Source organism: Epinephelus lanceolatus, chromosome 21 (assembly GCF_041903045.1).
Source record: "Epinephelus lanceolatus isolate andai-2023 chromosome 21, ASM4190304v1, whole genome shotgun sequence".
In the NCBI taxonomy this organism is placed as follows: Eukaryota; Metazoa; Chordata; class Actinopteri; order Perciformes; family Serranidae; genus Epinephelus; species Epinephelus lanceolatus.
Genome location: NC_135754.1, coordinates 22,922,688 through 22,949,375, shown reverse-complemented (window position 1 = coordinate 22,949,375; position 26,688 = coordinate 22,922,688). Strand labels below are relative to the sequence as shown.

The 26,688-nt window shown below is 41.5% G+C and overlaps 1 protein-coding gene across 2 annotated transcripts; it reads left to right on the top strand.

Annotated features, from left to right (window-relative positions):
* Nucleotides 1-243: 243 nt before the first annotated feature.
* On the top strand, nt 244-26,688 carry gpam (glycerol-3-phosphate acyltransferase, mitochondrial). 2 transcript variants are annotated; one of them, XM_033611605.2, is made up of 21 exons: nt 244-384; nt 5,622-5,758; nt 5,932-6,051; nt 7,423-7,496; nt 9,146-9,259; nt 9,465-9,614; nt 10,079-10,178; nt 10,313-10,449; nt 11,228-11,327; nt 13,818-14,030; nt 14,703-14,816; nt 15,434-15,519; nt 17,370-17,482; nt 18,628-18,698; nt 21,149-21,416; nt 21,595-21,752; nt 21,899-21,976; nt 22,176-22,313; nt 22,435-22,624; nt 23,718-23,776; nt 23,880-26,688. In XM_033611605.2, exons 2-21 carry the CDS (start codon nt 5,675-5,677, stop codon nt 23,994-23,996), a joined length of 2,484 nt encoding a protein of 827 aa, XP_033467496.1. In that variant the 5' UTR covers nt 244-384; nt 5,622-5,674; the 3' UTR covers nt 23,997-26,688. The 2 variants fall into 2 exon arrangements, with proteins under 2 accessions (XP_033467496.1, XP_078019356.1); XM_078163230.1 differs by lacking the exon at nt 244-384 and adding an exon at nt 4,918-5,017.

Here is a 26,688-nt window from a genome sequence, read left to right as displayed (position 1 = left end):
TTTTTCTCTGTGTGTGGAAAGTCTGTGTGTACAAACTGTTGATGTTGGTTTTTTTTTTAAAGGGGGTGAGTAAGTTAATAAATAAATAAATAAATAAATAAATAAACAAACAAACAAACAAACAGTGGTCGTGTTGGTGCAGTGCTGCCCTCTCCCGGCTGCCGTCAGCACTGCACCTCTCGCACTCCGCCGCTGCTGTACCAAAACACCACTTGCCTTCTCCTGTGACACATTTCAGTGTCAGAGCCGGGCCGTCCGGTCTGAGGAGGAGAGAGGAGGTGCTGTAGGAAGGCACAAGGACACGGAGGAGCCCAACGACCGGCTGCGGTTCTGTCGACGACTTTATAATCTTCAGATATGACTCAGCTTCACACGACATCCAAGGTAAGGGGGAATTTTCGGTCTCGCGAGCCCCGGTGCTAGCGAGCTAATGCTAGCTACATGTCCAACGTTGAAGTGACTGTTACTGAAGCGGCGCGTGTATTGTCATGGAAACAATAACTGCTATGTAACGTTAGCTTACACCGCGTCGGTGACATTGTCACCGGTGGAGGCTAAAACATCTTTTAACGGCACTTTCAGCCGTTAGCCGGTAACTATACGTTGACATTGAGTTCACGAGGACCCTTGACAGCCTGGGGTTTTACGTTACATTCAACGTTAACCTCGGCTTGCGACATACATGTGTTTAACGTAAACCGTTTGCTCGTTAACGTGGCCAGCATCCGGCTAAATGGATTCCATTCTGGGCATCGCGAGCGCCTTAAGCCGAAACGTTAGGTTTGCCACATGAGGCTCGGCAGCGTGCCACACAGTGTGCCAGGGACACGGCGACAGGAAGCAGCACAGGGCACCAACTGAAGCCATTTAACCAGGTACATATGAACTGAGTCGTTAATGTGTGAATGAACCAGCGTTACCGTGTAGCCACACTAGACACCGGGCTGCCCGGTGTGTGCCATTGTTGTCTGCACGGCTAGTTATCTGCACACACCCCATCTGTCACACATAGACTTCTCCTGTTTGACCTGCTTATTGCAGACAGCTTGGAGCGTGTGAGACGGATTAACCCAGCCTCGTGTACAGTGTGTGTCTTTGTCAATAAAAATAAGTAAATAAAATAATGTGAACAGCTTTTGAAATTAATTAGAATCAGAAATGCTTAATTGGACCCCCGGGGTGGAGACTGCGGTTCATTACAGTCGCTCTGATGACAATAGGGAATTACAGAAAGTAGAGATAAGATGTAAAAATATTAAGCTAAGATATGGGCACTGTGCTTCAATCTTTGCCCTAGTATGTATAATATTTAAATATATAAAATATGTGTAAAATATTTTTTTTAAAACTGCCTTATGCTACACTATTATCCCTTTTTTGTGTGAAGAATTACATGTACAGTCTGTAGACGTCCATCATTTTACAAAACAGTTGAACAGCCTGTGTCTTAAGAAAAATAAGTGTAATTTAATTTAGTTTTCCCACATTCAGTCAGTCTACTCCTCACTGCCATTACATGTGCATTTATCCACACATTTCCTGATACAGATTCTTTTGAACTAAAGCTGCTAACTGGCAGTATTTTGCACAGTGTTCAATATCTTTAAACATGGTCACAATAAGTATTCATTGTTATATCAGAACTGTATCCTGGTCAGGGTGGAAGAGCCTCTGAAGCAGATTTTACGTTAAGTCTGCATTGTTTAACTTGCTCCTGAAACCTGGCATCTCTTAGTCTATTCATCTAGTGGGCTGGGTTGGCCCCTTTCACCCAATATGTGCAGTTAATGTTAAATATACATTCAAGAGTGGTGTTGCTGAGAATTAATTAAGATACTGATGGATATTGCAGAGTATTGCTGTAAGCAGTGCACCCGTTTTACTACAGTCAGGACAGTGTTATAAATAATTATTGTACCTTAAAGTCATTATTGCACAGTTGAAATGTAATAATACTTAACTGAAATATAAAAATGATCAATACTGTCCAGTAGAATTTGACAATTGGCATAATGTGGTATCACCATGTTTATCTTTTGATGTGTTCCTTGCTTCATGTTAACTTCATGTCAGATTCATATTTGCATGGTGACTCAAGTAATTAAATTACTTGTTTTGCCCCTTTTGTGTAGCTAACTACTGGAACTGTAAACAAATTTGGGGCATAAAACTAAAGGAATGATTTTTATTTTTATTTTACTGTTGCTTCTCTGCTGCAACTGAACCCCCTTTCACAATTAGTTAGAAATCTTGATTATTGCAGTTTATGAACTGATGTTCAGAGAAGTTGTTGCATGCTATTTTAGAGGTTATCTGGCTAACAGTAATCCTGCTTTGGTGTAATATCTCCACCTGCCTAATGGACATTGGTGACATTACTTGCACTTAGTTTCCAGTGAATTGTGGGATGTTTTATTTGTTTGGTTGATGACCTGTGAACAAATGGGAACTTTTTGCAAAAACCAAAACTGAGTGGCAGTGGTTAGCATTGTCACCCCGCAGCAAGAAGGTTCCTGGTTCGAACCCTGGGGCGGGGCGATTGCATGTTCTGTCAGTGTGGGTTTTCTCTGGGTACTCCGCTTCCTCCCACAGTCCAAAGACATGCAGGTTAACTGGTGACTCTAAATTGTCCGTAGGTGTGAATGGTTGTCTGTCTCTATGTGTTAACTTTGTGATAGTCTGGTGACCTGTCCAGGGTGTACCTTGCCTCTCACCCAGTGTCAGCTGGGATAGACTCCCCCTGCAACCCCTAACAGGATAAGCGGTTTCGGAAAACGAATAAATGAATTTATATGAGATGAATGAGATTTTACAAAGTAGGTTAAACTGCTTTTTCTAAGCAGCTTTAAACCAAACAAGTTTTATCCCTCAAGTAGCTTTGCTGTAGTTCAGCTTTTTCCAGTTTGAAGTAATTGGTAGCTTGCAAAGCTGTGTTTTCACTAGTTGTCACAATACTGGAATTTATAACTTTGATGATATATCTTGAAAAATACTGATATTCGATGCCATTTTTGATACCACAGGTAAAAAATATTGATATTAAGAGCATTCAATTTGATTTGAATACTTTATGATAGGATATGATTTGGATAAGATGGACATCAAAGTATTGATTATTTTCTTCATTGGAAGACTAGAAAAGCTCCAACATAGCCGCTGCCTCATTACTCCACATTAGCCAATATATTTACTTGCATGGAAACACTAATGTTTCATTATGGCTCCCTTCACCTGGTACCTAATCCCCACAGCTCCTCATTTTCAACTTCTTTGTTTGGCGTCCAACAAAGTCACCCCATCAACTGGAGCACTCTCGGTCGTTGACCCCATTGAAAGCCCAGTTTCCCTCATCAGTGTGCGTATCACCTACTACCACCACAACAACACTACAACAGGACAATAGCTTACAGGCATTCATCCGCTGCTTGACTGGTTAAATTCTTGCCAAGAGGCTTGAATGTCTGCCGTCTCTCTTAGATTTAGTATTCACAGGAAAAACCGATATACACTGCCCGTTAACTTGCACTCATTATCTGTAATGTTTTGTGCGAAGGAATTCATTCATAAAGTGACTCACTAGCCTATTTTCAAACAAAGCAGAGGCACTAGCCATGGCGTTTTCTGAAAATTATTGTGCTCTCTTTGTATTGGTGAAATGAACAATTTGGGAAAAACAAGCAGACTGGGACAATGGCAAAGTTTTCCATTGTCTTTGTAGGTGTTTGGGCCCCAGACGCTGCACACCCCCATTGTAGTAAAAGGTCAACAAGACAGTTACCAATATAATGTGGGACCCACATGTGTAATGTTTATGTGGTCATAAAAACTGTTGTGCAGTGAATACCAGTCAAATGAATCACTTCTACAACATCTAAAACAAAGTGTAAGAAAAACCGCTGTAGATAATACACAACAAATCCAAAGCTGTCTCGTAGAGAGACAACAACAATCCCTTTTAGACAAATTCTTCTTAAACTGCTTAAGAAATAGCTTTTCCTTATGTTATTCCTTATTTGAACACTTCGTTTAAGTAGCTAAAGCAGTAGAGTTCAATACTTATAATTGCCTTTCTTTGGCACGACTCCAAATCTTTTCCACTCCTGGATTGCCCAAAACAGTTAAGGTGACATTTGACAAATATTAAAAATGTCCCAGCCCTATTCTTAGTAAATGATTTGTTATAAACCTTCAAAAGCTATTTAAAGATGGTTTAATAGTAGGTATGCAGTGCACAGCAAAGATGTCTAATAAACCCATTGTGAGATCTGTAGATCATAAATCTCATGTAGGTAAATGTTTTATAAATAATGACCCAATAGTTAATCAAACTGCAACAGAGCTACAGTGAAAACAAAAGGGACTGATCCTCTTCCTCCTCTGTGTTGCAGGTTTCCTTAATATGATGTATTGTAGAGCTGTACAAGTTAATGGGTTATTGTTTGAATTTAGAGTACCCACTATAGCCCATCAGATGATGTGTTGTTTATGCAAAGGCTAACTGTCTGACTTGTGATAAACTGGTAATTTTTACTGTAAAGTAAACCTGTGCAGTTGGTGTAGATAAAAGATAGCAGTTGTGTTGCTTGCTTTGGTGGCAAAATAATTGAATGTTGTTGTTGTTGAATGTCTGCATAACCACTACTACAAAGCTGGTTATCAACCAGTTCAGTCAACTCTGGGTTTTCCTGTCCAGCCACCAGCGTGACATCATCAGAACCATGAATTAAGTGGGCTGCTTCAAATCATATGAGATGAAACAGTACAGAAAGTGTTTGCGACTGTTAGTTCAGTTCAACTGAACTATTCTCAAAGGTGGCTATATCCTCCAATTAGCATATAGGGAAGTAAGATGTTGTGATGTTTGAGGATGCTTGAGTGGCTCTTAAAATGAGGAAGTCTTTACCCTGCACATGTACTGTGGTTATTCACGATAGCTCAGTAGCAGTAGTGCAACATAAACAAGTAAACATAGACCTGAACATGTTTGCATGACTGAGGGGCAAAAAGTAAAACCAATGTAAGTAAATCCAGCCATTTTACATGATCAATAGACTTTCTTTCAGGTAGTGGCTGTCACCTGGTTGTTCCCAAAGGTCGTTCAGTCTCAGATCTTTGGGCGTGTAGCTGTGTAATGTACAATACTTTCTGCTGTGGGTTGTTATTTGAACCACAGGAGACCAGCCCATGAATTGTGTCCGGAGTGTCTGAGGATGAGTGAAACAATGTAACCCTGATATTACTCAGAAAATCTGTCCTAACTGGATCAAACAGGTGTTAAGTAATCCTAAATCATACCAGCAAGGTGATGCATCGTGTGGGAGAGGCCCAAATATTCTTTTAGCTATTGTATACATCCAGTTTCTCTGGCTTTGTCACTGAATGGAAGCTCAATTTAGTTTGTAATCTGCAATAATCTGCCTTTTGTGTGTCAGTGGTTTATTTTTAAGATGCCCATGTGGTCTGTTTGAAGTATGATCAGAGTTTTGTGGTGCCACAAAAAGTGAATTAGAATATTATCTTAAGTGCTTTGCTTAAAGAATGAAACTTGTATACTGCCAGCAGTGATGTCTGCATTGAAATCACTGAAAGCCTAACCTTGTGATATCCTTGTGTCTTAACAGCTTGCCAGCTAGTGGTGTGTGATCTGGAGGGAGAGGCAAGGACAGCAGGGAACATGGAGCTGTCAGATGGCTTGTTGCTGCAGGTCAACAATGGAGAGCAGTGGTGTAACCGCTGGAAACATCCCAACGATGACTCGGTAAGCCACAGACCCAGACCACAGTTCATCTTCATCATGTCATCATACAGCAGGATCAGCACTACACATCCTGTCGGATCGTCTATGTCTAATCTTGTCTCAGCATTAGTTGTCTTTGTTCCTCCATGACCTTTACCTGCAATGATTTTTTTTACGTGTGGATGTGTTTAAAGGACCGCAGCACCAGCCCCTCAGTCCTGCGCTGCGTTGCCAGCACGTGGAAGGAGGGCCTGCTGAACAGGAAGAGGCCCTTTGTGGGCCGCTGCTGTCACTCCTGTACACCACAGAGCTGGGTAATGTTACACCACAGATAATTAAGTCTAACATGAGTTCATTAGGGAGATTCTAGTCAGATCTCAGGTATTATTTGTTCTAATGTAAATGTGTGGAAACTATTGAGGAAAGGATCAATATGCAGCACACAGCATCTGCCAAAAACAATTTACTGTGGCTGTGAGGACTAAAGAGGTCCATTTGAGTCCAAGTCAGCATTAAAATCTATTGTTTTTACGTGAATCAACCATGGCATGTTAGTCAGTAAACTAAAGAAAAGTTGTTTAGGATTAATACATTTGCCAGTGTTTGGTTGATCCCATTATATTCACACAACGCACAAAATTTAGTTATCTTACCTTTACTGTTTTATTTCTAAAAGCCTAACCAGGGACAGGGGTTGCAAATTAGCCGTGGCTAGACACCTGTATGCATTGCATCTACTTTGTATTTCACATAGGACGCAATGTCATATGCGTTTGTCCTTTACAAATGAACAAGTAAATAATAAATAAATGAAAATTGGCACCATTTACCAACCAAATGCTGATGAAATTTGCAAGTTGCTAGTAGATTTTATGAGGTCACCACCTAAAAAAAATGGTAATCTTTTGAGTGGCTGGTAAAAAAGATGCTGGAAACACTAAACATACACATAAGGGGCATCAGTAGCTCAGTCACTGGGGACTTGGCTTGGGAACTGGAGAGTTTTTGGTTCAAGTCCCCATATGGACCAAGTGTAGAGTGGGATTTGGCAGCTGGAGGGATGCCACTTCACCTCCTGCACACTGCTACGGCACCCTTGAGCGAGGCCCTGAACACCTAACTTCTACCCCAGCGGCACCATAATATAGCCGACCCTACACTACCCCCTTTAATTGCATTTGTGTTGTGTGTTAAAAAAGGATACCTGAAAGCTACATTCAGCTGCCAGTTTGCCTGTGGATTGTGTCATGGACAAATAAAGAACAAAATTATATAAAAAATGAAAATTTAATAGGTTAGTTGCCTCAGCTGTGGCATTTCTAACAGCTTAGGCAACAGGCATGTCTTACAAAGCAATGTTTAAAGCACTAGTCTAAGTACAGGGAGTATGTGACAAGCCAGCATGTAAATAACAGTCATGCAAAATCAGACCAGACTGACACTGTGTAATTGTTAGGCCGGTCTGACACGGTATATTATGCTGAGACATTTACGACTCCAGCTTGTTTAGCTCTGTAAAGATTGCTCATCTGGTTTCCAGTCTGCATTGCTTGCAAAAAAATGTCACCAAAAAATGTTATGTATTCCTCAAATGTACAAATCTGTCACTGTCTCTAAGGCTCTTTGCTGAAGTTATGTTGATGTCTTCTTCCTCATAATAATAATCAGTTTTGTTGTGGTTGCAGGAGAAACTGTTCAACCCCAGTATTCCAGCTCTGGGACTGCGCAACGTCATCTACATTAATGAGACCCACACCAGGTAAACAAAGAGGAACAACTTTTTAATACTACTGTTGAGCTGGTTGGCTTTCAAGAGCTGCTTTGGTATTTGATGACGCTTAACTTGTGCCTTGCACCTTGCGACAAAAAAGAGAGCTCAAACTCCTCTTGTATAGCATAGCCAAAACAGCGCAGACAGGTGCCGACCCTCCTAAAACCCTGTGTATAATACATGGCTTTAAGTCAAGAGGGCAGATCTGTGAAACAGTGGAAAGGGAACTAGATGAATAATTTAAAGTGTTTGTCAGTGGACACCTGACACATGCATCCAGTGACTGACCTGAGCAGGCAAAACTCAGTGAGACAGCTGAATACATCAGCCCCAAATGGAATAAACGTCAGCATAGTGTGAGTCTTTGCTTTTTCAAAATGCAAGGTGATCCTCTGGTTAGATGCTGTTTGTCATCATGATCAAAATTAGGGCTGCTTTCTTATTGCAAAATCCTAATCATGACAGTTTGGTCAACATTAAGACAGTGATTATTTAACACAATTACTCATTGACTTTAGAAAAATCATGCATTTATTATACTTAAAAAAACCTTGTCTTTTTTAACAGTGGGTTTTCTTGGAACTTTGAATATACTTCAACTGAACAAATTTAGTTAAAAAAAAAGAAAGAAATATAAACACAGCACAAGAGGAGAGGCAGACATCCCAAGCTGTTGACAGAAGAGCCTTGGACTAGGATTACTCTGAGCAGCATGCAATGGAATTAATTACAATATGATATATTTGAACATATGTCTCTCTTTTCTCTGGTAGCTAGTTGCTTTTAAGAAATTAAGTCACAAAAAGTGTCTCAGAAGTCTCTAAATTCATCAAGAAAGTTGCTAATTTGGCAACACTGAGCGCACTGCTTTTAATGAAAGGTGTGCGCTGGATTTATAACACAAGACAAAATGAGAGCATCATTGCAAATTTCATGTGGAACAATAATTTTTAAATCTTGATTGTCTTGTTTTCCTAATTGTTAGAAGCAATAATCATAATTGAAAATAAAATTTGGGGGCACCCAGTCACTCCGTGGTTGGAGCTGGCGGCCCATGTGCATGGGCATTGTCCTCTCTGCGCCGGCCGTGGTTTCGGCTCCAGCCTGTGGCGACAATACTGCATGTCATCCTCTCTTCCTCCCTCTTTCGCACTTAGGTCTGTCCTGTCTAATAAAAAGGCAGAAGCCCAAAAAGTAACCTTAAACAAAAAGAAAATTTGATTAACCCCCCAGCCCTACTCCAAACTCAAATAGCACAGGAATAACTGAAATTAGTTTGGGTCTAGTTTTTATTCTGCATCGTGTAAGCATGTAGGCTGAGATATGCTCAAGCCAAGATAGGCTGAATTCAGTATGGACAAAATTGTGTTGTTCCTCTGTCTAACACAATCAGTGTTGTGCATTAGATCAGCAAAGTGGAACAAAACTGACCTTAACACAGCAGCTATTGTCGTAAGAAAGCTGTGTGTAAGAGCCAAAGCTGATCTCTGGTTCCTAAAGGCGTTTTAATTTAATCTGTTTAACCAACAGAGTCCACGTTTTGAATTCATTAGTGTAGCTATTTGTACAGTATATATGAGAATATGTGTCTGTGTATACATTGGTGCACATATGTGTGTCTGTGTGTGTTCATGTAGGCAGCGGGGCTGGCTGGCTCGCAGGCTGAGTTATGTGCTGTTTGTCATGGAGAGAGATGTCAACAAGGACATGTTCACCAGGAACGTCGTGGACAACGTGCTCAACAACAGCAGGTAAAGGCCGATGTAACGAGAGAGACTGATTGAAACATGCTAGGGGTTTTGCGATTTTGATAATATTTCAATTAATTGTGTAGCCCTAAATCGAGCCATCCATGTGCAGCTGAGCGTCATGAGAGTATGTAGTGGCCTCTTTCGGGAATAAAACTCTAATGTGTGTGTTTCCATTAATCTTTGTACATGCTTTGAACCATTACAGGGTGGAGAGCGCTATTGTGAACGTAGCCACAGACCTGGACGCTGCAGCCAGCCAGCCTGGCCAGGATCACAAAGCAGTCAGTAAAGTGAAGCAGAAAGCCAGGGCCTTTCTTCAGGAGATGGTGGCCAACATTTCACCAGCCTTTATCAGGTACGTACTGTAAACCAGAAGTCTCACCTCATGTGCTTTTCAGTTAGTGATTAATGTTGCTGGGCTGTTTATTTATTTAATTTATTTGACAGTAATGAGTATGTAGTCCCTAAAATGGTCCAGGAGCTTTGCCTCCATGATGGCCGTCTCCAGGCATATTTTAGGATGACTTGGGGGCAGTTTGACAACCTGCTGTCTATCGTCGGGCCATATTGAAGTTTTTTCAACTCGAGGTGCTGGGAGTGCTCTGGCAAAACGCCAGAATGAGCCAAAAGCTTCATTCTCATTAAAATCAGTTACAAAAAGGAGCCTCCAACTGCTGAAACGCGTCCTGTGTGATCAGGGCCTTAGTGACTAATTGGCTATACACCTTACATTATGTCACCTTACACCAAAATGCCACCACTGAAGTTTTGGACTCTTGTTTCTGTTCCACATCTTTTCACACTCTTCTTGTTCCTTAGGCTGACAGGGTGGGTTCTCCTGAGGCTCTTTAATGGTTTCTTCTGGAGCATCCAGATCCACAAGGGCCAGCTGGAAATGGTCAAGAAAGCAGCTACAGAGGTCGGCACTACACATACAAAGAAATTTATTGTACTATCAGAAGAAACTCTGCTCCACAAAATGTGCAAGAAGGTGTTTATTGTTTAAACTAAATAGTGTTTGTTTAAAAAACCCTCTATGTTTCATCTTCACAGCAAAACGTGCCCATGGTCTTCCTCCCTGTGCACAAATCCCACATCGACTACCTGCTCATCACCTTGATCCTGTTCTGTCACAACATCAAAGCCCCACACATCGCTGCTGGAAACAACCTGAGCATCCCCATCCTCAGGTAAAAAGCCCACCAAGCTTCGTGTCAGGTTTGATCCTGCAGTAAGGTGTGTTTCTGCCCTCTGTAAGTGGAAACACAAAGATCAGTTTGATATCAGAAGAAAGAGAATTCCTTGGACAAAGATCAGAGAGGAATAAATGGTTTACTAAGGAGTGAGACTAAAGACTGACACTGATTTTACATTAAGGGAATATTGATAGCAGTCTGACAAAAGGTGGTGAACCTGTTTTATCATAACCTGCTTCAAACAGTAGTTAGTATTCACACCTGCAACCTCGTCACCTGTCTTTTTTAGTGTGTTTTAGTGTCAACCAATATTTCTAAAGCTAATCCAAAGTAGTACGTGGAGCACCAGAAGTACCAACTTGAACCATGTTTACTGAGAACAGGAACACACCTAGTGACCGGATACAGAGGAGGGAACAGAAAGGAAATGAAGAAGTGAAACATTATAGAGATTTATACAACTGATGGGTTCAACAAAAAAATGTGTAGAAATATGTGGAAATCTATAAGTAAGGCCAGGAATTGGATACAAATTGGTATATTTGCATCATACCAGCATTGAACCAGCTATGTTTAGTGGTCAGCAACACTTTGTCATTTAAATCACATTGAAAACTCCCAATATCCAAGAATCACTACAGTATAGGGATAGCTTTTAATCGCAGAGACATCATAATTCTAATTTTTGGCCTGTAGCAATTACACGACTGATAAAAGATAAGGACACACTGCTGCCAGTGTAGAAACATGATCAAACTTTCTTTCTTCTCAGCACCCTTATCCGTAAACTCGGAGGATTCTTCATACGACGGAAAATGGAGGAGACGGGGGATGGGAAGAAAGACATTTTGTACAGATCACTCTTACATGCAGTAAGTCCCATGAGTCTATTTATCTTCTATGGCAGGTTTGACATACCATTGCTAAATTCAGTTAATGTGCGTGTTAATGTGTGTGTGTGTGTCTACATGTGTGCGTGTTTCTTGGCATGGTTAATTACATAACTGCAGGCTGTCTTCGTGCTTTCCTGCTGTGAGTGCTCTTTTCATTGCTGACTGATGGACGGGGAGAGTTAAAAGGCTTTATTACATAATGTTAGCCCATGTTAGCTCTTTCTTTTTCAGTCTTTCTACTGTAGCTGTCACTTTTAGGTGCACAGTACAATCAGTTATTGCATTTCACCTTTTTAGATAAGACACTGCTGCTATTCTGTAGAAATGTCTAAGTAACTTGGCTGAGTTATGTTGCTTTTCTTCAGCGCACTGACCTAGATCCAGCTCGTATGCTCTGAGTTTCTCTCTGTTGGGGCCGTAGGGAGGTTTATACATTGTCATTCATGATATGTAAGGTATCACATGACGGGTGTGTAACCTGATGGTTTTATCTGCTTGAAGCTACAGAACAGAAACTTCAAGCTTTGACTCCTGCGGTTAGAGGACTCTGAGGATAAAGGATAATAATTTTAGTGACATATCATTTGGCGGTTAAAATGTCCCAAAAAATCAAACTTGCCTTGAGGCTCCAGGTATGATGTAAGCAGTTAGGCATGCTCATTTAAGAGTACTGTTTGGGGTGGAAACGCTCGGGTCTAGGTACCATGTGTGAAGAGTTACATTTGGTTCTAAATTTGGTGGAAACAGGGCTTTAGGTGCTGTCAAAAACTGTCTGTTACCGCTCCCCCTGGGGCCTGCCTGTGCTCTGACGCAGGAGTGGTAAAGGGAAAACATGGGTAAAAAAGGAGCAGCCCAGGCAAGGCTCCATAGTGGATTCAGAAATAAAATATAATAAACCCATTTACTAAACCCAAAGCGCAAAAAAAGTTAATAAACTGAATGTCTGAGGGCAATAACTACACAGTTTTCACTCTTCTGTAATGAGGAATTGGAATATATTGGATGTTGGAATATATTTCCACCCTAATGTGTGCATTTTGCATCTCAAGAAAGCCACTGATGCAGAAGCACTTTCAATAGACTGAATGAGAAATTAGGGCTGATTTAAAACCGGAGTCTGAACCTTTTGTTCAGCTCTAGTATTTGGATAATGTGGATCAGCGAGCTTTTGCTAATGAGAAAAGCTGAAGTAGAACTAACGTGAATGACTACTTATGTCAACATTAATGCTTCTTGTAGGACAAAGTCTCTAAATGTGCTTTCTACAAAATAGCTAGATTTAAATATTGTACCAGTCTGTCACGGTTGAGAATTGCTGTTAATTTGTTATGTTTGGAGTGTGTGGAAGAGAGTTGAGAGTAATGAAAGCAGCAAAGGCTGTGTATTGTGCCTCTAAGATAAGCGTGTATTGTGCCCCTAAGATAAGACGTATCAGCTAAAGACAACATGTCCTATTGTAAAGGATGGCCTGCATTTTATCCCTTTGTACCTTCAGTATTTTACAGCACATCCCAGCAAACAGAATATCCAAGGGGACTATGTAAAACTGTAATTTAATAGAAGATATAACTTTAATCTGGCACGTCTGTGTCGCTCACAGAAATGTAATTAACCAAACTCCTTTCACAGGCAGCACAGCCTGCTCTAATTTTGGTCGCTCCCGTGGACGTCTATCCTCTTCACAGCTCACTCTAAATGTCACCGAGTCCATTTCGAAACAAAGCTTCCCCTCGCAAAAGTGTCTACATAGCAAGAGACAGCTGTGCACTGTGCGCAGGTGGATACTGTTACACAACATGGCTGCCTTGGCATGTGCCCAGCCCCCTGCGGTGTGTTTGGGGGTCAAACTGTTGGTGACCACCACCCACTTTTCACTTTCAAGCCTGTGTGTTTAGGCTGCAAACACACAGCAGCTACACAGCGTTCACTTTACTTGACTTCCACCTAGGGCTGCAGCTAACGATTATTTCAATGTCGATTAGTCTAGTGATTTTTTTTCTTGATTAAATGAGTTGTTGTTTGGTCTAAAAATGTCCCATTATGACATCCTCAAATGTCTTGTTTGTCCACAACCCAAAGATATTCAGTTTACTGTCATAGAGGAGTAAATAAACCAAAAAATATTCACATTTAAAAGCTGGAATCAGAGGATTTTGACTTATTTTTCCTTCAAAAATTACTCACACCAATGAATCAATTATCAAATTTAGTTGGCGATTGATTTAATAGTTGAGAACTAATCAATAAATCATTGCATCAGTCCTTCCACCTCGTGATGGAGTCAATGTTATTCTTCAGAACTTCAAAGATGTTGCAACAAATTGCATTTCCATCAACAATATCATGACCTTTCCACACAGCGTATGCACATTTGTCTCACTTCTGACATCCAGTGCCACCATTTATCGTTCGTCTTCATCACACCGTTCTCACTCCAACATTTTCTCTGTTTCATCAATCTTCCCTCAGTATACAGAGGAGTTGTTGCGTCAGCAGCAGTTCTTGGAGGTCTACCTGGAGGGCACCCGCTCCCGCAGCGGTAAGCCATCCACAGCGCGTGCAGGCATGCTGTCCATCGTGGTAGACACAATGTGCACCGGGTCGATCGCAGACGTGCTGGTGGTGCCAGTTGGCATCTCTTACGATCGGATTATTGAGGGCAACTACAATAGCGAACAGCTGGTGAGTGCTTGGGTGATTTCTGTTGTCTGTGCTTTTGCCTTGGCAGCAGAGGTGTTTCCCTCAGTCATTCACAAAAACAGAAGGGATATTATAGTATTGTCTTTTGAGATTGTAGCTGTAGAAAAATGAGGGGACAAAAGGTTTTGTTTGTGGTGGGTGGGATAGGTCAGTGATTCTCAACCTTTTTCATGTGAAGGACCCCAAAATTAACCGCCATTTTGTAAGATGTCTCTTCAGGGACCTCAATCTGAAAAGATTTTGGTCATTGGATATGATTAACATCCCAGTACTTTAGTTGTCTTGCCTGATAACAGATGAAAGTATCACCTTGTTCTACCCTGTTTCCAGTCAACATGAACTTGGTAGAGTGGGTGGATTCAAAGGTCTGGACTCAGGCAAATAGTTGTCAACTATAGTTGAGGAGATAACCGTGGAGGAAGTGATACTTACGACAAGAATAGTCACTCTTACGACTCTCACTCACATTGGTCTCACTTCTATAGTGAATTAAATAGTGAAAATAAACTGTTCCTCGTTTTTCTGGGGACCCTGGAACTCCCTTAAAGACCCTTGGGGACCCCTGGTTGAGAACCACTGGGATAGATAACTAGAATATGTCTCTGTGATTATCAAGTCTACATCATAACCATGTGCACTCCTCAATCCCACCAGGGCAAACCTAAGAAGAACGAGAGTTTGTGGGGAATAGCGTGCGGAGTGTTCAGGATGCTGAGGAAGAACTACGGTTGCGTCCGAGTCGACTTCAACCAGCCCTTCTCCTTAAAGGTGACCGATCGCAGGTTTACATCAGCTTATATACAAAAACAACAACTACAGCTGTTGAGGCCACAAGTGGAGCTATAACTATAACAGATTTCAGCTATCACTCTCGGGCCTAGACACGGACACAGGTATTTTTGTAAACGTAGCGCTTTGGCCTTCCATACACACGTAAACTGTGTTTAAGGGCACTAAAACAAACCTTTTGTAGAACTTTTTCCAGGGTGAAGACTTGATATGTTCTTGACAGCACTTCAGTTGTGTTTCTGCATTTTCATATGGATGGAGATAGTTTTATAATGGTGTGGATGATATTTTCTTACAATGAAGGAGGGAATAACCCCGTTTACAAAAAGAAAAACATGTTCGTGTGGACTAGGCCTTGATTTTAGAGTGCTAAAAAGCACTAAGAAGCTTCAAAATGTAGGAATCTTACTATAAAAGATCATTGCTCTTAGTTTTTCAACATTTAATGAAAAAAAATTAAAAGCAAAAAAAACAATATATGTGGCTTATATGAAGTTTAAACTGGAAAAAAGTCTTAAAAAGTTTGTAGCTAGCACCCACCTGTCACTCTCTGTCTGCTTTGTATTTGTAATGAGCCCTTTGTGTGTCTAATATAGGAGTACCTGGACAGCCAGAGAAGCCGCCATATTCCACCAGCAGTGTCCCTGGAGCACACCCTGATGCCCATCATTATTTCTGCGCAGTAAGGGCACACACACACTCTGACAAACAATTATATCCTACTCCGACAACAGACCAGCAGTCCCACATTCCCACCTGTAATCTCCTGAACTCTCGTGTCCAAACTTGACTTCTCCCTCCTGCTGCTTCACTGCAGGGTCTGTTATCTGACATCTGAGCACTGCACTTGAGTGAGCATTGCCAGGGGTCACTTCAAGTCCGCGCTGTCCCTTCAAAATAAAACCGATACAGTCGTACAGTACACAAACAAGGACAGCAGCGCTCCATCCCAGCTGGTCTGGAGTCACAAGTTCAGAACTCGTGACAGCAGAGCCGAGTGAAAACACAAATAGCCAATAGTATTTCATAAAAAGTGCCCTGCAGCAGTGCTGGAAGAAGAATTCAGATCCTTTACATATGTGGGTATTTGTTTGTGTGGTGTAGTGAAGTAGAAGTAGATAGTTGCATAAAGAGAAATACTTAAGTAAAGTACTAGTACCTCAAATTTATACTTAAGTACAGTGCTTGAGTAAATGTACTTTGTTAGATTCCACCACTGCCGACAGCATGTGTAGTACCGCTCACATGCTAAATAGTACCTGTCCTGTCTTAATAATATATGGTGTGGTTGGCTGAGACATGTAATGACTGTGCCATTAGCTGGGAAATAGAAGGAGAACGTAAGAGTGAGCAGATAAAGCTGTAGTTTCTGGAGGGTAATTATAATTTAATGATAAAATTTGGTAAAAAAATATTAAGCTCACTTCAGTTCAGATTAGTGTTTGTTTAAAACATGAGAGGCAGTTTGTTTGCAGCATAAAGACTTTATGCCGAAAGTAGTACAGTAGCCTTTTTGTACCCGTCTACTTACAGTCATGTCTTGTTTATTTTTTGAGTCTGAACTATCATCTAAATGTTATTTTAGAACTTATATTGTGGGTTTCAATTATTTTGCATATGATAAACACATTTTTTGTTTTTTATTTGGTCCGAAATTGTCGCATGTCTAAAAATAAATACACCCTCACGTTGTGTCAATCATGTTTGCACACTGAGTCAAATCTGTCAGAAGCCTTTAGAGACGTTTGACCAAGAATCAGTGAAGAAAATGTGGCGGCAGGACACAGCCGTGACAAGACAGAGCTCACATTTAACAGGTCAGATAGAGATATATAGGTGTATGATGATGATGAAAAGGAACAGGATGTGGACTGCACACAAAATGTGGAGACAGAGAGGGAGGACAGCTCCGTCCCTTCATGCAGCTGTGGCGGACAGTGTGATGACAGTCAGATTGGTAACTCCAGTGGAGAGAGGCAAAGGAGGAAATTTGTCTTTTCAATTTGTCACGTGTTGTGATTTATCGCAACAAATTGAACAATAAAACGCATCAGAATCAGTGTGCAAAGGCCTTAACTGTGTACCAGAGGGAACTGAAACTCACTCAGAGAATTTTACTAAAAAGAAACTCATAAAGTATCTCATAGTAGATTTGGCTCTACCAGACGTTGCTCTGGGTCAACAGGATCTTGGTAGTTGGTCTCCTGCCTCCTTGCATGTGGTGCTAGCATGCCGAGGAACTGTCCCACTTACATCCTAAAGTAGGTCTGAAACCGGCCGTGGTAGAGCTTCAGCTCTTATATGAGGAGGTGGAACTCTTGTCTGTCTCAACCTTGTAACCCAAAATCTCCTGTTGTTTTGTCGGGTGAGGATGAGGAGGACAATTTCATTAAGCGAAATGCATTGATGGGAAATATTTGCGGGCTCTCCCAGTGTGTAAAGGCCTTTATTTGTGACGTGAACTGGTGTGTTATGTGTACCATATAGAAACCTTTATGTTGACATGTTGGGTTATTGTTGTTTCTCTTCCAGACCTGACGCTCAGCTGTTTGAGGGGCAGGAGGTGGAGCAGCTGAACAGAGAGCTGCCCGAGGAAATCTTAAGGCGACAAGTTATTAACAACCTGGCCAAGCACGTCCTCTTCAGTAAGACACTCACCACCCCACAGCCAGTGGAGTCACTGCACCCTAACTATAGTCCTGTAGCATCAAACATTCAGGGATCAGTATTAGCTTCACCAAGAATCTCCAGTTTAGTATCTAAAGCTGTTCACTCTAAAGTCACAGTGCAACTTATATCTTTTAATTTTTAGTTTGTTGTATAGAACAACTTCCAGCACATTCAGCTAAATTTCTTATGGAGCACATGTCTGCAACTTTATAAGTCATTCCTCCTTTATCGTCTTCTCCTGCTCATGAGGTCTCCTTTTCATCCTGTGCTCAAGATGCACCTGCTCTCTGGAGCTAAGGCGCGTCACATGAAATCCTATCCATCATACTGACTCCATTAATTGAAATCCAACACAGTATGGCATGAGCCCGTTCGCTTCACATCACTCTGGGCTGCTTTTTTTTGTGTGTGTGTGTGCCGTGGGGTTTGCACTACAGAAACCGGTTCTCCCCAGCTCATTCAGCTGCATTCTCCTACGCTAGGCCCATTTGTTTTTTGCTCTCGGCCAATCGCGGAGCCTCCAGCTGGATGGCATGTTGTTTTCAGCCAATAGGATGAAGGGGAGGATGGAGAGGCAGGAGAGGGGAGGAATGCAGTACCACTGCTCACACATGCTTTACACCCCTGAACTTGAGCTGAGCTCAGAATGACCACTAGTAACCCTTGTCCTAAGACACTCACACACACACACACACACACACATGTCTAATAGATTATTAATATGATATTGTTTTTAGTGTTGAATGAAAGCGTCATACCTTATTACCCAAAACACACCTGGTACATTGCATGCTTTTATATGATTGGGAATGTTATTTTAAGACCGTAAGATGCAAAGTGAATAAAATGTGCAAAATGTGGAACATTTAAAATATGTGTGACAGCAGTTAGTCATAGATTATCAACGAGCACCATCTCTACATACTTTTAGTAGATGTCATAACCTCTACCTATGTCCTTTGAGAAGAGACTTCAGGTTGGATGGTCAACAGCAGAGCACGTGTTTTTTTGTCTTGTAAATTAAAATTGTTATATATACTGTATTTATGTTTTTATATTGGTAATGTTTTCGGTGCGTTGTGTGTTGCTTATTGCATCCTCTTTATATCGTTCCTTACAGCGGCTAATAAGTCCTCAGCGATCATGTCCACCCACATCGTGGCCTGTCTGCTGCTGTATAGACACAGACAGGTAAGTCTGGCCGCCTTTCACGTTCTTTCTGTAATCTCCTCTCCTGGTGCTGTGCCTCTATATGCTGCACCATCTTCCTCCCTTCTTCACCTGTCTTTTCCTCAGGTTTCTCTTCCTCTTTTTCTCTCTTGTTCATTCACCTCTTGCCCATCATGCTCCCTCCCGCACGCCAAGGTGATCCAAATGTCACACACCTCTGCATGATAGTAATGAACGTCCCTTTGGGATCTGACTCTTCCTGCAGCCTCTCTGCTGTACATTAGTGGTGGGCCGCTGCCCTCTGCAGGCACGCTCATGTTAGTGGGGAACAGGGGAAAGCGATAATTGAAACTGTCTGTCTGTCCTGAGGAACTGGCCGGTGGTGCATATAACAAACTCAAGCCCAGTCTAACATTTTAATGTGCTTAATCCTGGCTTTGATTATTCTATGGAGTCACCAATTTCTGGAAATGGAAAGTTCTGAAAATTTTTCATATTTCATTTTTTCTGCACAGTTTAGTTTATTGAAATATTCAGGGCATACATGAATCAGTAGTTCAGTGTCCAAGTTTAGATGCCGAAGTAAATAAATATAGGTAAATACCTCTTTACATGGAGGGAGATGGAGAGATAGTAATAGTGAAATAAATTTTGTAAAAATTCCTTAAAAAAAGTTATTGTTTAAAAAAAAAAAAAAGTAATAATAAATAAATATTTTTAAAAAATACATAAGAAATAATATTATAAGTTAATTTAAAAAATAAGATATAGAGATAGTAATAGTGTTACAAAACATTTTAAGTAGAAATTAATTACTTAAAGGGCCAGTGTGTAAAATGGGTTGAAAACAGTGACATCAGTGGTCAAATTCTAGATTGCAGGCCTCACTCGCTCACCCCTCCTGTCGGGTGAATGACGGTGGCCTCGTAGGGACAAAAAGCCTTGCGCACAAGTTTTTCAGGAGTAGGTCTATCTAGCGATGAGGTGAATATTTATTTAGAAATCTAAACCGTGTTACGATATTGTAATGAATCCCTCACAAGCAGGAGACAAGAGGAGCGTTCGGGAAAAAGGCCCGTTTATTTGAGCACTCCAAAAACTCCGGTAACACTCCAGGGGGTAAAAGACTTCGTCCCAAACTCTGACTCTTCTAGCGTAACAGACACACTTCATACACACATACTCGTTTACAATACCGAGTGGGGACCCCCTCCCCTCTCTGCTCTGCCAACCTCCAGCCCGCACACTGACTGACAGCGTAGCCGGTAAACAGAGCTCAGCTGTTTATTTAGCCTAGCAATATCTCCGGACTATAGTAGCTGCAATGGACGACTTTGAACACGATTTTGAAGAGTTTCTTGTAGCGGACACAGACCCAGAGCCATACCTGTTTGAGCCGGAGCATACAGATGAGGAACTCCATGTGTTTGATGCTGAGCAGGCGAGAAGAGAGGCTGAATGCACAGAATGGGATTCGGTGCTACCATCGTTGGGGAGATATATCATCAGGAGGGAAAGCACCGCAGAGAGTGCATCACAAGGAATGAAGTTGCGTCTTCTTTTCCTCGCAGATGACGGTTCGGGTTCATGCTCTCCTTTTGCGTGTTAAGTGTGGTCCATTCGCAAACTTTATAACTAAAAAACTTTTCACTACTCTCTATCGATGAACTACTAACACTCTCTGCTGTTTCCTCCTCCTTCTTCCTTCCTTCCGCTGTCTTAGTTGGTTCATTTATACATGCGAAACGCGTTCTCTGGCTGGCTGGATTGTCCGCTCGGTCTGCCGTACATACATGGCGGCGCAAGATGGCGACCTCTCTAAAGCAAGGCCCTTGCTATATATATATATATATATATATTCAGATTCAGATTCAGATTGACAATAAACCATGCCAAATATGGCCCTTTAAAGTAACAATATTTCAATAGATACAAATAAATAGAAATAAAAGTAAATAAATAAAAATAAATAAAATAGAGAGATAGTAACAGTGTTACAAAACATGTTAAGTAGAAATTAATTACCTAAAGAATACAGTAAAAATACAATTCACAGTAAAAAAAAAGTAACAATATATAAATAAATAAAAATAAGTAGAAATAAAAGTAAATAAATAAGATATGAAAATAAATAAATAGATAGTAACAGTGTTACAAAACATTTTAAGTAGAAATTAATTAGTTATATGATACAGTAAAATACAATTCACAGTTAAAAAAAGTAACAATAAATAAATAGAAAATAAATATAAATAATAAATAAATAAATAATAAGATAAATATTAAATACAGTAAAGAGGTGATAATATTGATACAAAAATCTAAGTAAAAATTGATTTAAAAAATAATATAAAAGTGCAATTTACAGTAACATATTAACAATAAAGGATAAAAGAGAACATTAACAATACTGTACTTTTTATTTTTTCCCACATTTTCTGAGCTTGTTTTTTGCCTCCATATTCCCGTAGGGTGTGGTTCTGTCTAAGCTGGTGGAGGACTTCTTCAACATGAAGGAGGAGATCCTGTCACGGGACTTTGATCTGGGCTTTTCGGGGAACTCGGAGGACGTGGTCATGCGTGCCCTCCACCTGCTGGGAAACTGCGTCAACGTGACCAGCAGTGCGAATCGCAACGGAGAGTTCACCATCGCACCCAGCCAGACTGTTCCAGCACTTTTCGAGCTCAACTTCTACAGCAACGGCCTTTTCCATGTCTTCATCTCTGATGCAATCATCGGTGCGTCAAGCCAAGACGTTGTTGTTATGCTCACTCTGGTGTATCACTAATCTCTAATCGGTTTAGCAGTGTGTCGTAGACAAACGTTGCTGTTGACGTTATAAAGTCCATCAGTGACATGCTAGTTATCCCAGGAATAGATTTTTTTCCATTGAATGTCTTAACGCTTTGTCTCCAGCATGCAGCGTCCTGTCACTGCAGCGAGAGCTGGTGTTGGAGTCAGAGTCTGATCAGCCACCTGATGGTCTCAGCAGCCTCCCTCTCAGTCAGGAGAGACTCATCCGGAAGGCCGCCGGGCTCTCGCACTTCCTCATCAATGAGGTGGCAGTGGCACCAGTAAGTCCTGCACATTGTTAGTTTATTATTTTTAATATTTATTATTTATATTTATTTATATATGTTCCATCTTATGCTTTTGAGGATCTAAACAGATTTTAAATGCAACTCAGTGTTTCTCCTTCTCCTCCATCTTTGTCCCGCAGCCCTGTCAGACTATTTACCAGGTGTTTCATGATGCAGTGACCCGGCTGATCCAGTATGGAGTTCTCTACGTAGCAGAGGTCAGTTAACTGATACAAACCTCACTGCTGGTGGATAAAGAATAATAAAAGTACCTGTGTTGACTAAGGCTGAAAGTTGAGTCATGGTGAACATGTTGGGAAATGCTGTTAACTTTAATGGCTAACTGTGTGTGTGTAATAGTGTGGTGGGACTTTTCCAGGTGGGTTTTACTTTTGTGTTTTTATGTGTGTGTGTCAGGAGGACCAGGAGGAACTGAGTCCCAGCCCCACAGAGGAGCCTTGGCCCAAAAAGTTTCCCGAGCCCCTTTCATGGAGGAGCGACGAGGAGGACGAGGACAGCGACTTTGGAGAGGAGCAGAGAGATCGCTATCTGAAGGTCTACTTCAGTGATGTTTATCTAAACAGTTTGATTACAGCTGACAGAACCATTATCATGGCACCAACTTCTACATCAAGCAACATCCAGTCACTGACTTTATGTCCCTGCTTTCAATCAGGTGAGCGTTTCAGCAGAACATCAGGAGTTCTTTGTCTTCCTTCAGCGACTCGTCAGCCCGGTGCTGGAGGCCTACAGCGGGGCTGCCATCTTTGTCCACAGTCTGAGTCAGCCAATGACTGAGTCCGACTACACCCAGAGGCTCTTCAGATACCTGCTCACCCGCACAGAGAGAGGAGTGGCTGCTTATGGTAACACTGCAGTATTTCCACACGTTTTACACTGTAGGAAAGATTAAGATTGCTTATTAAAATACATCATCCAGACTGAGGTTCAGTTTGGAATAGGTCAAAGGTCAAGATTACTGTGACTTTGTCTCATTCTCGTGAAAGTGATGTCTCAGAATATCTTGAGGGAATTTCTTCAAATGTGGCACAAACATTCACTTGGACTTAAGGATGATCTGACTAGATTTTGGTGGTCAAGGATCAAAGGTCAAGGTTGCTGTGACCTTGCATCCATCTCATCCTTGTGAACACAATAGCTCAAGAACAGCTTGAGGGAATTTTTTCAAATTTGACACAAATGTCCACTTGGACTGAAAAATAAATTGATTAGAATTTTGTGCTCAAAGGTCAAAGTTACTGTGACCTTGTCTGTGTCATTCTCGTTAATGTGATATCTCAAGAACGCCTTGGAGGAATTTCTTCAAATGTGGCACAAACATTCACTTTGACTCGAGGATGAACTGACTAGATTTTGGTGGTCAAGGGTTAACGGATCAATGTACTGTAAGAGGTGCACTGAGGCATACAACTGCAGGGCTGTAACAAAAAAATCATTCTTCCACCAAGCGATGTAGTTCCTCAGGGACATTTAGCAGAAGTGTTGCCAAGCAACACAGACAGAGCGGAAAGTGCGGGCTGCTTTACAAATCTGTGGCAACATGGAGCTAAAGTTCACCACCATGGGCTCTAGCATACCTAAAGATACATCGTTAAATTTCCATAGACCATAGATGTAGTTTGTCCACTTTGGATTGAGATTAAAGGTGAATGGAGGAGCAGCAGCAGTGACAGGAGACAGTGGGTTCCCCCGCTGCTCAAGCATGAATTCCCACTTGTTTCTCTTTGCTTCTTTTACCGGTATCTTTGAGTTTTTGTGTATTCATTGAATAACAGTGTTGGGTACTTCTGACCGTTCTTGTCCTAGCCGACGATGGAAGATTCAGGTTTCACTTGGAGGTTACCCTCTTGATGTCTGCGTCACAAGTGCAGCTCCATAATGAACCATGTCAGGCCAGGTCATGAGCAGGTTTAATTAGTTGTTATCTCTTTTTTCCAGGTGAAAGTGCAACTCATTACCTGGTTAAGAACACAGTGAGGACATTCAAAGAGCTTGGGGTAAGACGCCATAAAATACAGTTTGGTGTAAAGACAGTAGGGTTTTGGTAGTGTTCATGTTGCTCCAGCTGGTGTTAAGATTTGCCTCCTGTGTTGTGAACAGGTCCTGAAGCAGAGAACAGAGAACCAGGTGACGACTCTGGAGCTGAGCAGCACCTTTCTACCTCAGGCCAATCGGAACAAACTCCTGCAGTACATCTTAGGTTTCACCCTGCTGTGACCGGCCGACACACCTTTCAGCCCAGCTCAGACCCCAGGCTCCTTCCAACAAAGGGCTTCTACTGGTTACTCCTAAACGATCCCAGGTGCTACTCTGTGGAAAGCTTTACCAGGAAGTGCCTTCACGTAACAGCCGCTAACTGTTCACTGTTAGCCGGAAGAGACTTGAAGCCAGTCTTCCCTTTTTTTGTTCCAGTCTACGGCTCCCAGTCTTAGAACTGTGCAGCTGATAAAACACAAGTATCGTCCTTCGATGAGGTACCTCTAGGAATCATCCTCTCTTTGTGAACTTTGCCAGCGAAGTCATGGGGTTTTAATACGGTCAGAGTTTTAAACGGTCCGAAAATATACTCAAGCAGGTTAGCGAATAAGAATCACTTTTACAGCAGTCCGAACAAAGCAAGCTGCCTTTCGTCTATACAATTGAACAAGCAAAATATGCATAGAAAATAATGGTGAACATAACCAACAACAGAAGCATTTTTGTGTTGACTTTGCTTGTTTGTAAATCTGCTACGTTCTGTTCAGTGCACTCTACTATCATACAGTAGATAATCATGTCCAAGTGTAGTTTGATGGAAGGCTAATTATGTATATAGGCCACAAGAATGATGTCTGACGTGTAGTGCATTTAAACACATGCACTGTGGTGTCATAATAACGTAGGAACATTAGATAGGAAGATTCGTCCCTGCAGAGTGCACACATATCCAAATTTTCATTCACAACACTAAATGTCAAAAACTAACCCTCCTTATAGACAGCTTCGGTCAGTTATACTGCACAGCTACAAGTTTAAGATATCAAAAATATACGCAGCAAGTCAGTTCAGTTGAGCGGAAATATCAACACAAAATGTACCTGTTGAGAGTCCGGCGCAGTTGAAGGCTGAAATCACACACGTCCACAGTCAAGTGCATTCAAACCACTGATATCTAAGTGCATTCAGTTCCACTTTTCATCATGTGTTTTTTGCGAAAAGTGACTTTGATCTCTGTTTGCGTAACACTCCTTTTCACCTGTCGATGAATGTTACATAGCACAGCACTGAAAATACTTAATACCAGCCATCACATCCACTTAGGTTTGAACACAGCGAGCTCAGAAACTCTTTGGTTATGCCTTTCAGGGAGAGTTTTGGGATCACCTCCATTTTTTTCTTGTATTATAAACTCACTGTATAAAAGCCGTTCTCAGCATCACTGCGAAGAGAGCAGTTAAGCTCCCAATGGTTTGATGTTCGCAAAACAGAGGAACTGCACAGTGTGGTAAAAACAAATGGTACATATCCACTGTGCAGTCCGTTTGAACAAAAGGTCAAGATAGTGTCTGTTATACTGTTGAAGGAAGGACAGGACGTCTTTCTCCTTTGTTTACTTTTAAATGCAGAAATAATAGTCCTCAGCTGTCAGGTTACCTTTTCTTTAATATTCTTGTTTCAGTGCTTCACTTGAAATGAAAATCTATTTAAATCAACCACTAAAGCCGAGTTTCCACCAAACACTTTCAGTGTATTACCCTCAGAACCATATGTAACCTGTACAGACGTGTACCTGAACTGAACTGTTATGCGTTTCCACCTAAAACAGTGCTCTTATTACGTAGGCGGGGTTGTTAACAGATGGTAATAGCTGCATCTCTCGCTGTGTTTCCTCTTCACCGTCGATCCAGAGGAACGTCTCCACCTCGCTGATTGTCCACAAAATGGGGTTGTGAGACAATTTCAGAACAAAAAAGAGCAGGCTGCAGTGTTTAGAGTGGAGCAGGGGTGTAGCACTGCTGGAGCACACAGGGACGACGCTAGGCAATTGTTTTTTTTCTCCAAGTGAGGAAGTAAAATATTCACAGTTCACATAATGTGGCTAAAATTCATAAACACTTTTTTAAGCACTTGAAGATCTAATCATGATGAAAGCATGTGTCATGCAAGAGGGCCTATAAAAAGAAATGGAATGGTCACAGTCATATTGAAAGGAGCAGTGTGTAAGATTTAGGGGGATTAAAATTTCTTTGGTGTTCATTGTTCAGGAGGTTTTTACCTGGAGCCAATTTATCCGCAGGTCTCCTCCTCTCCGAAATGAACAGATCAGCTGATTAAAACACGTTACAAACTAGTGGTTCTCCTACACTGTTTGGCACATTGCAGACGAGCCTGCAAGATGAAAATCATCCAAACATCCAGGGTTCCTGATTCGAACCCAGGGTGGGGAAGTCTGCATGTTCACCCTGTGTCAGCGTGGGTTTTCTCCGGGTACTCCGGCTTCCTCCCACAGTCCAAAGACATGCAGGTTAATTGGTGTTTTTTGTCAGCCTTTTTTGTCCAGGGTGTACTTCACCTCTCGCCCAATGTCAGCTGGGATAGGCTCCAGCCCCCCTGCGACCCCTAAGAGGATAAGCGGTTATGGAAATGAATGAGTCACTAATGTGTGTAAACTTGCCGCTGAAGGAACAGTGGTCACAGTCCACTGTAGTCTGAGTAACCAATCAATGGACTGCAGCGTTTCTAGCTCCGCCTTTTAGTGTCCGATCAGTGTGCTTGGTACCTCAACAGAGGGGTGACGAGAAGATGGTATGGATTGGAACAGTTCTGTTGGTACCATCCACGTGACAATTGAAAAATAAACATAATATGTTACAAACTGACCTGAGCCGGACTGCTTGGTGGAAACACGGCTTAAATAGATAAAAAGAAA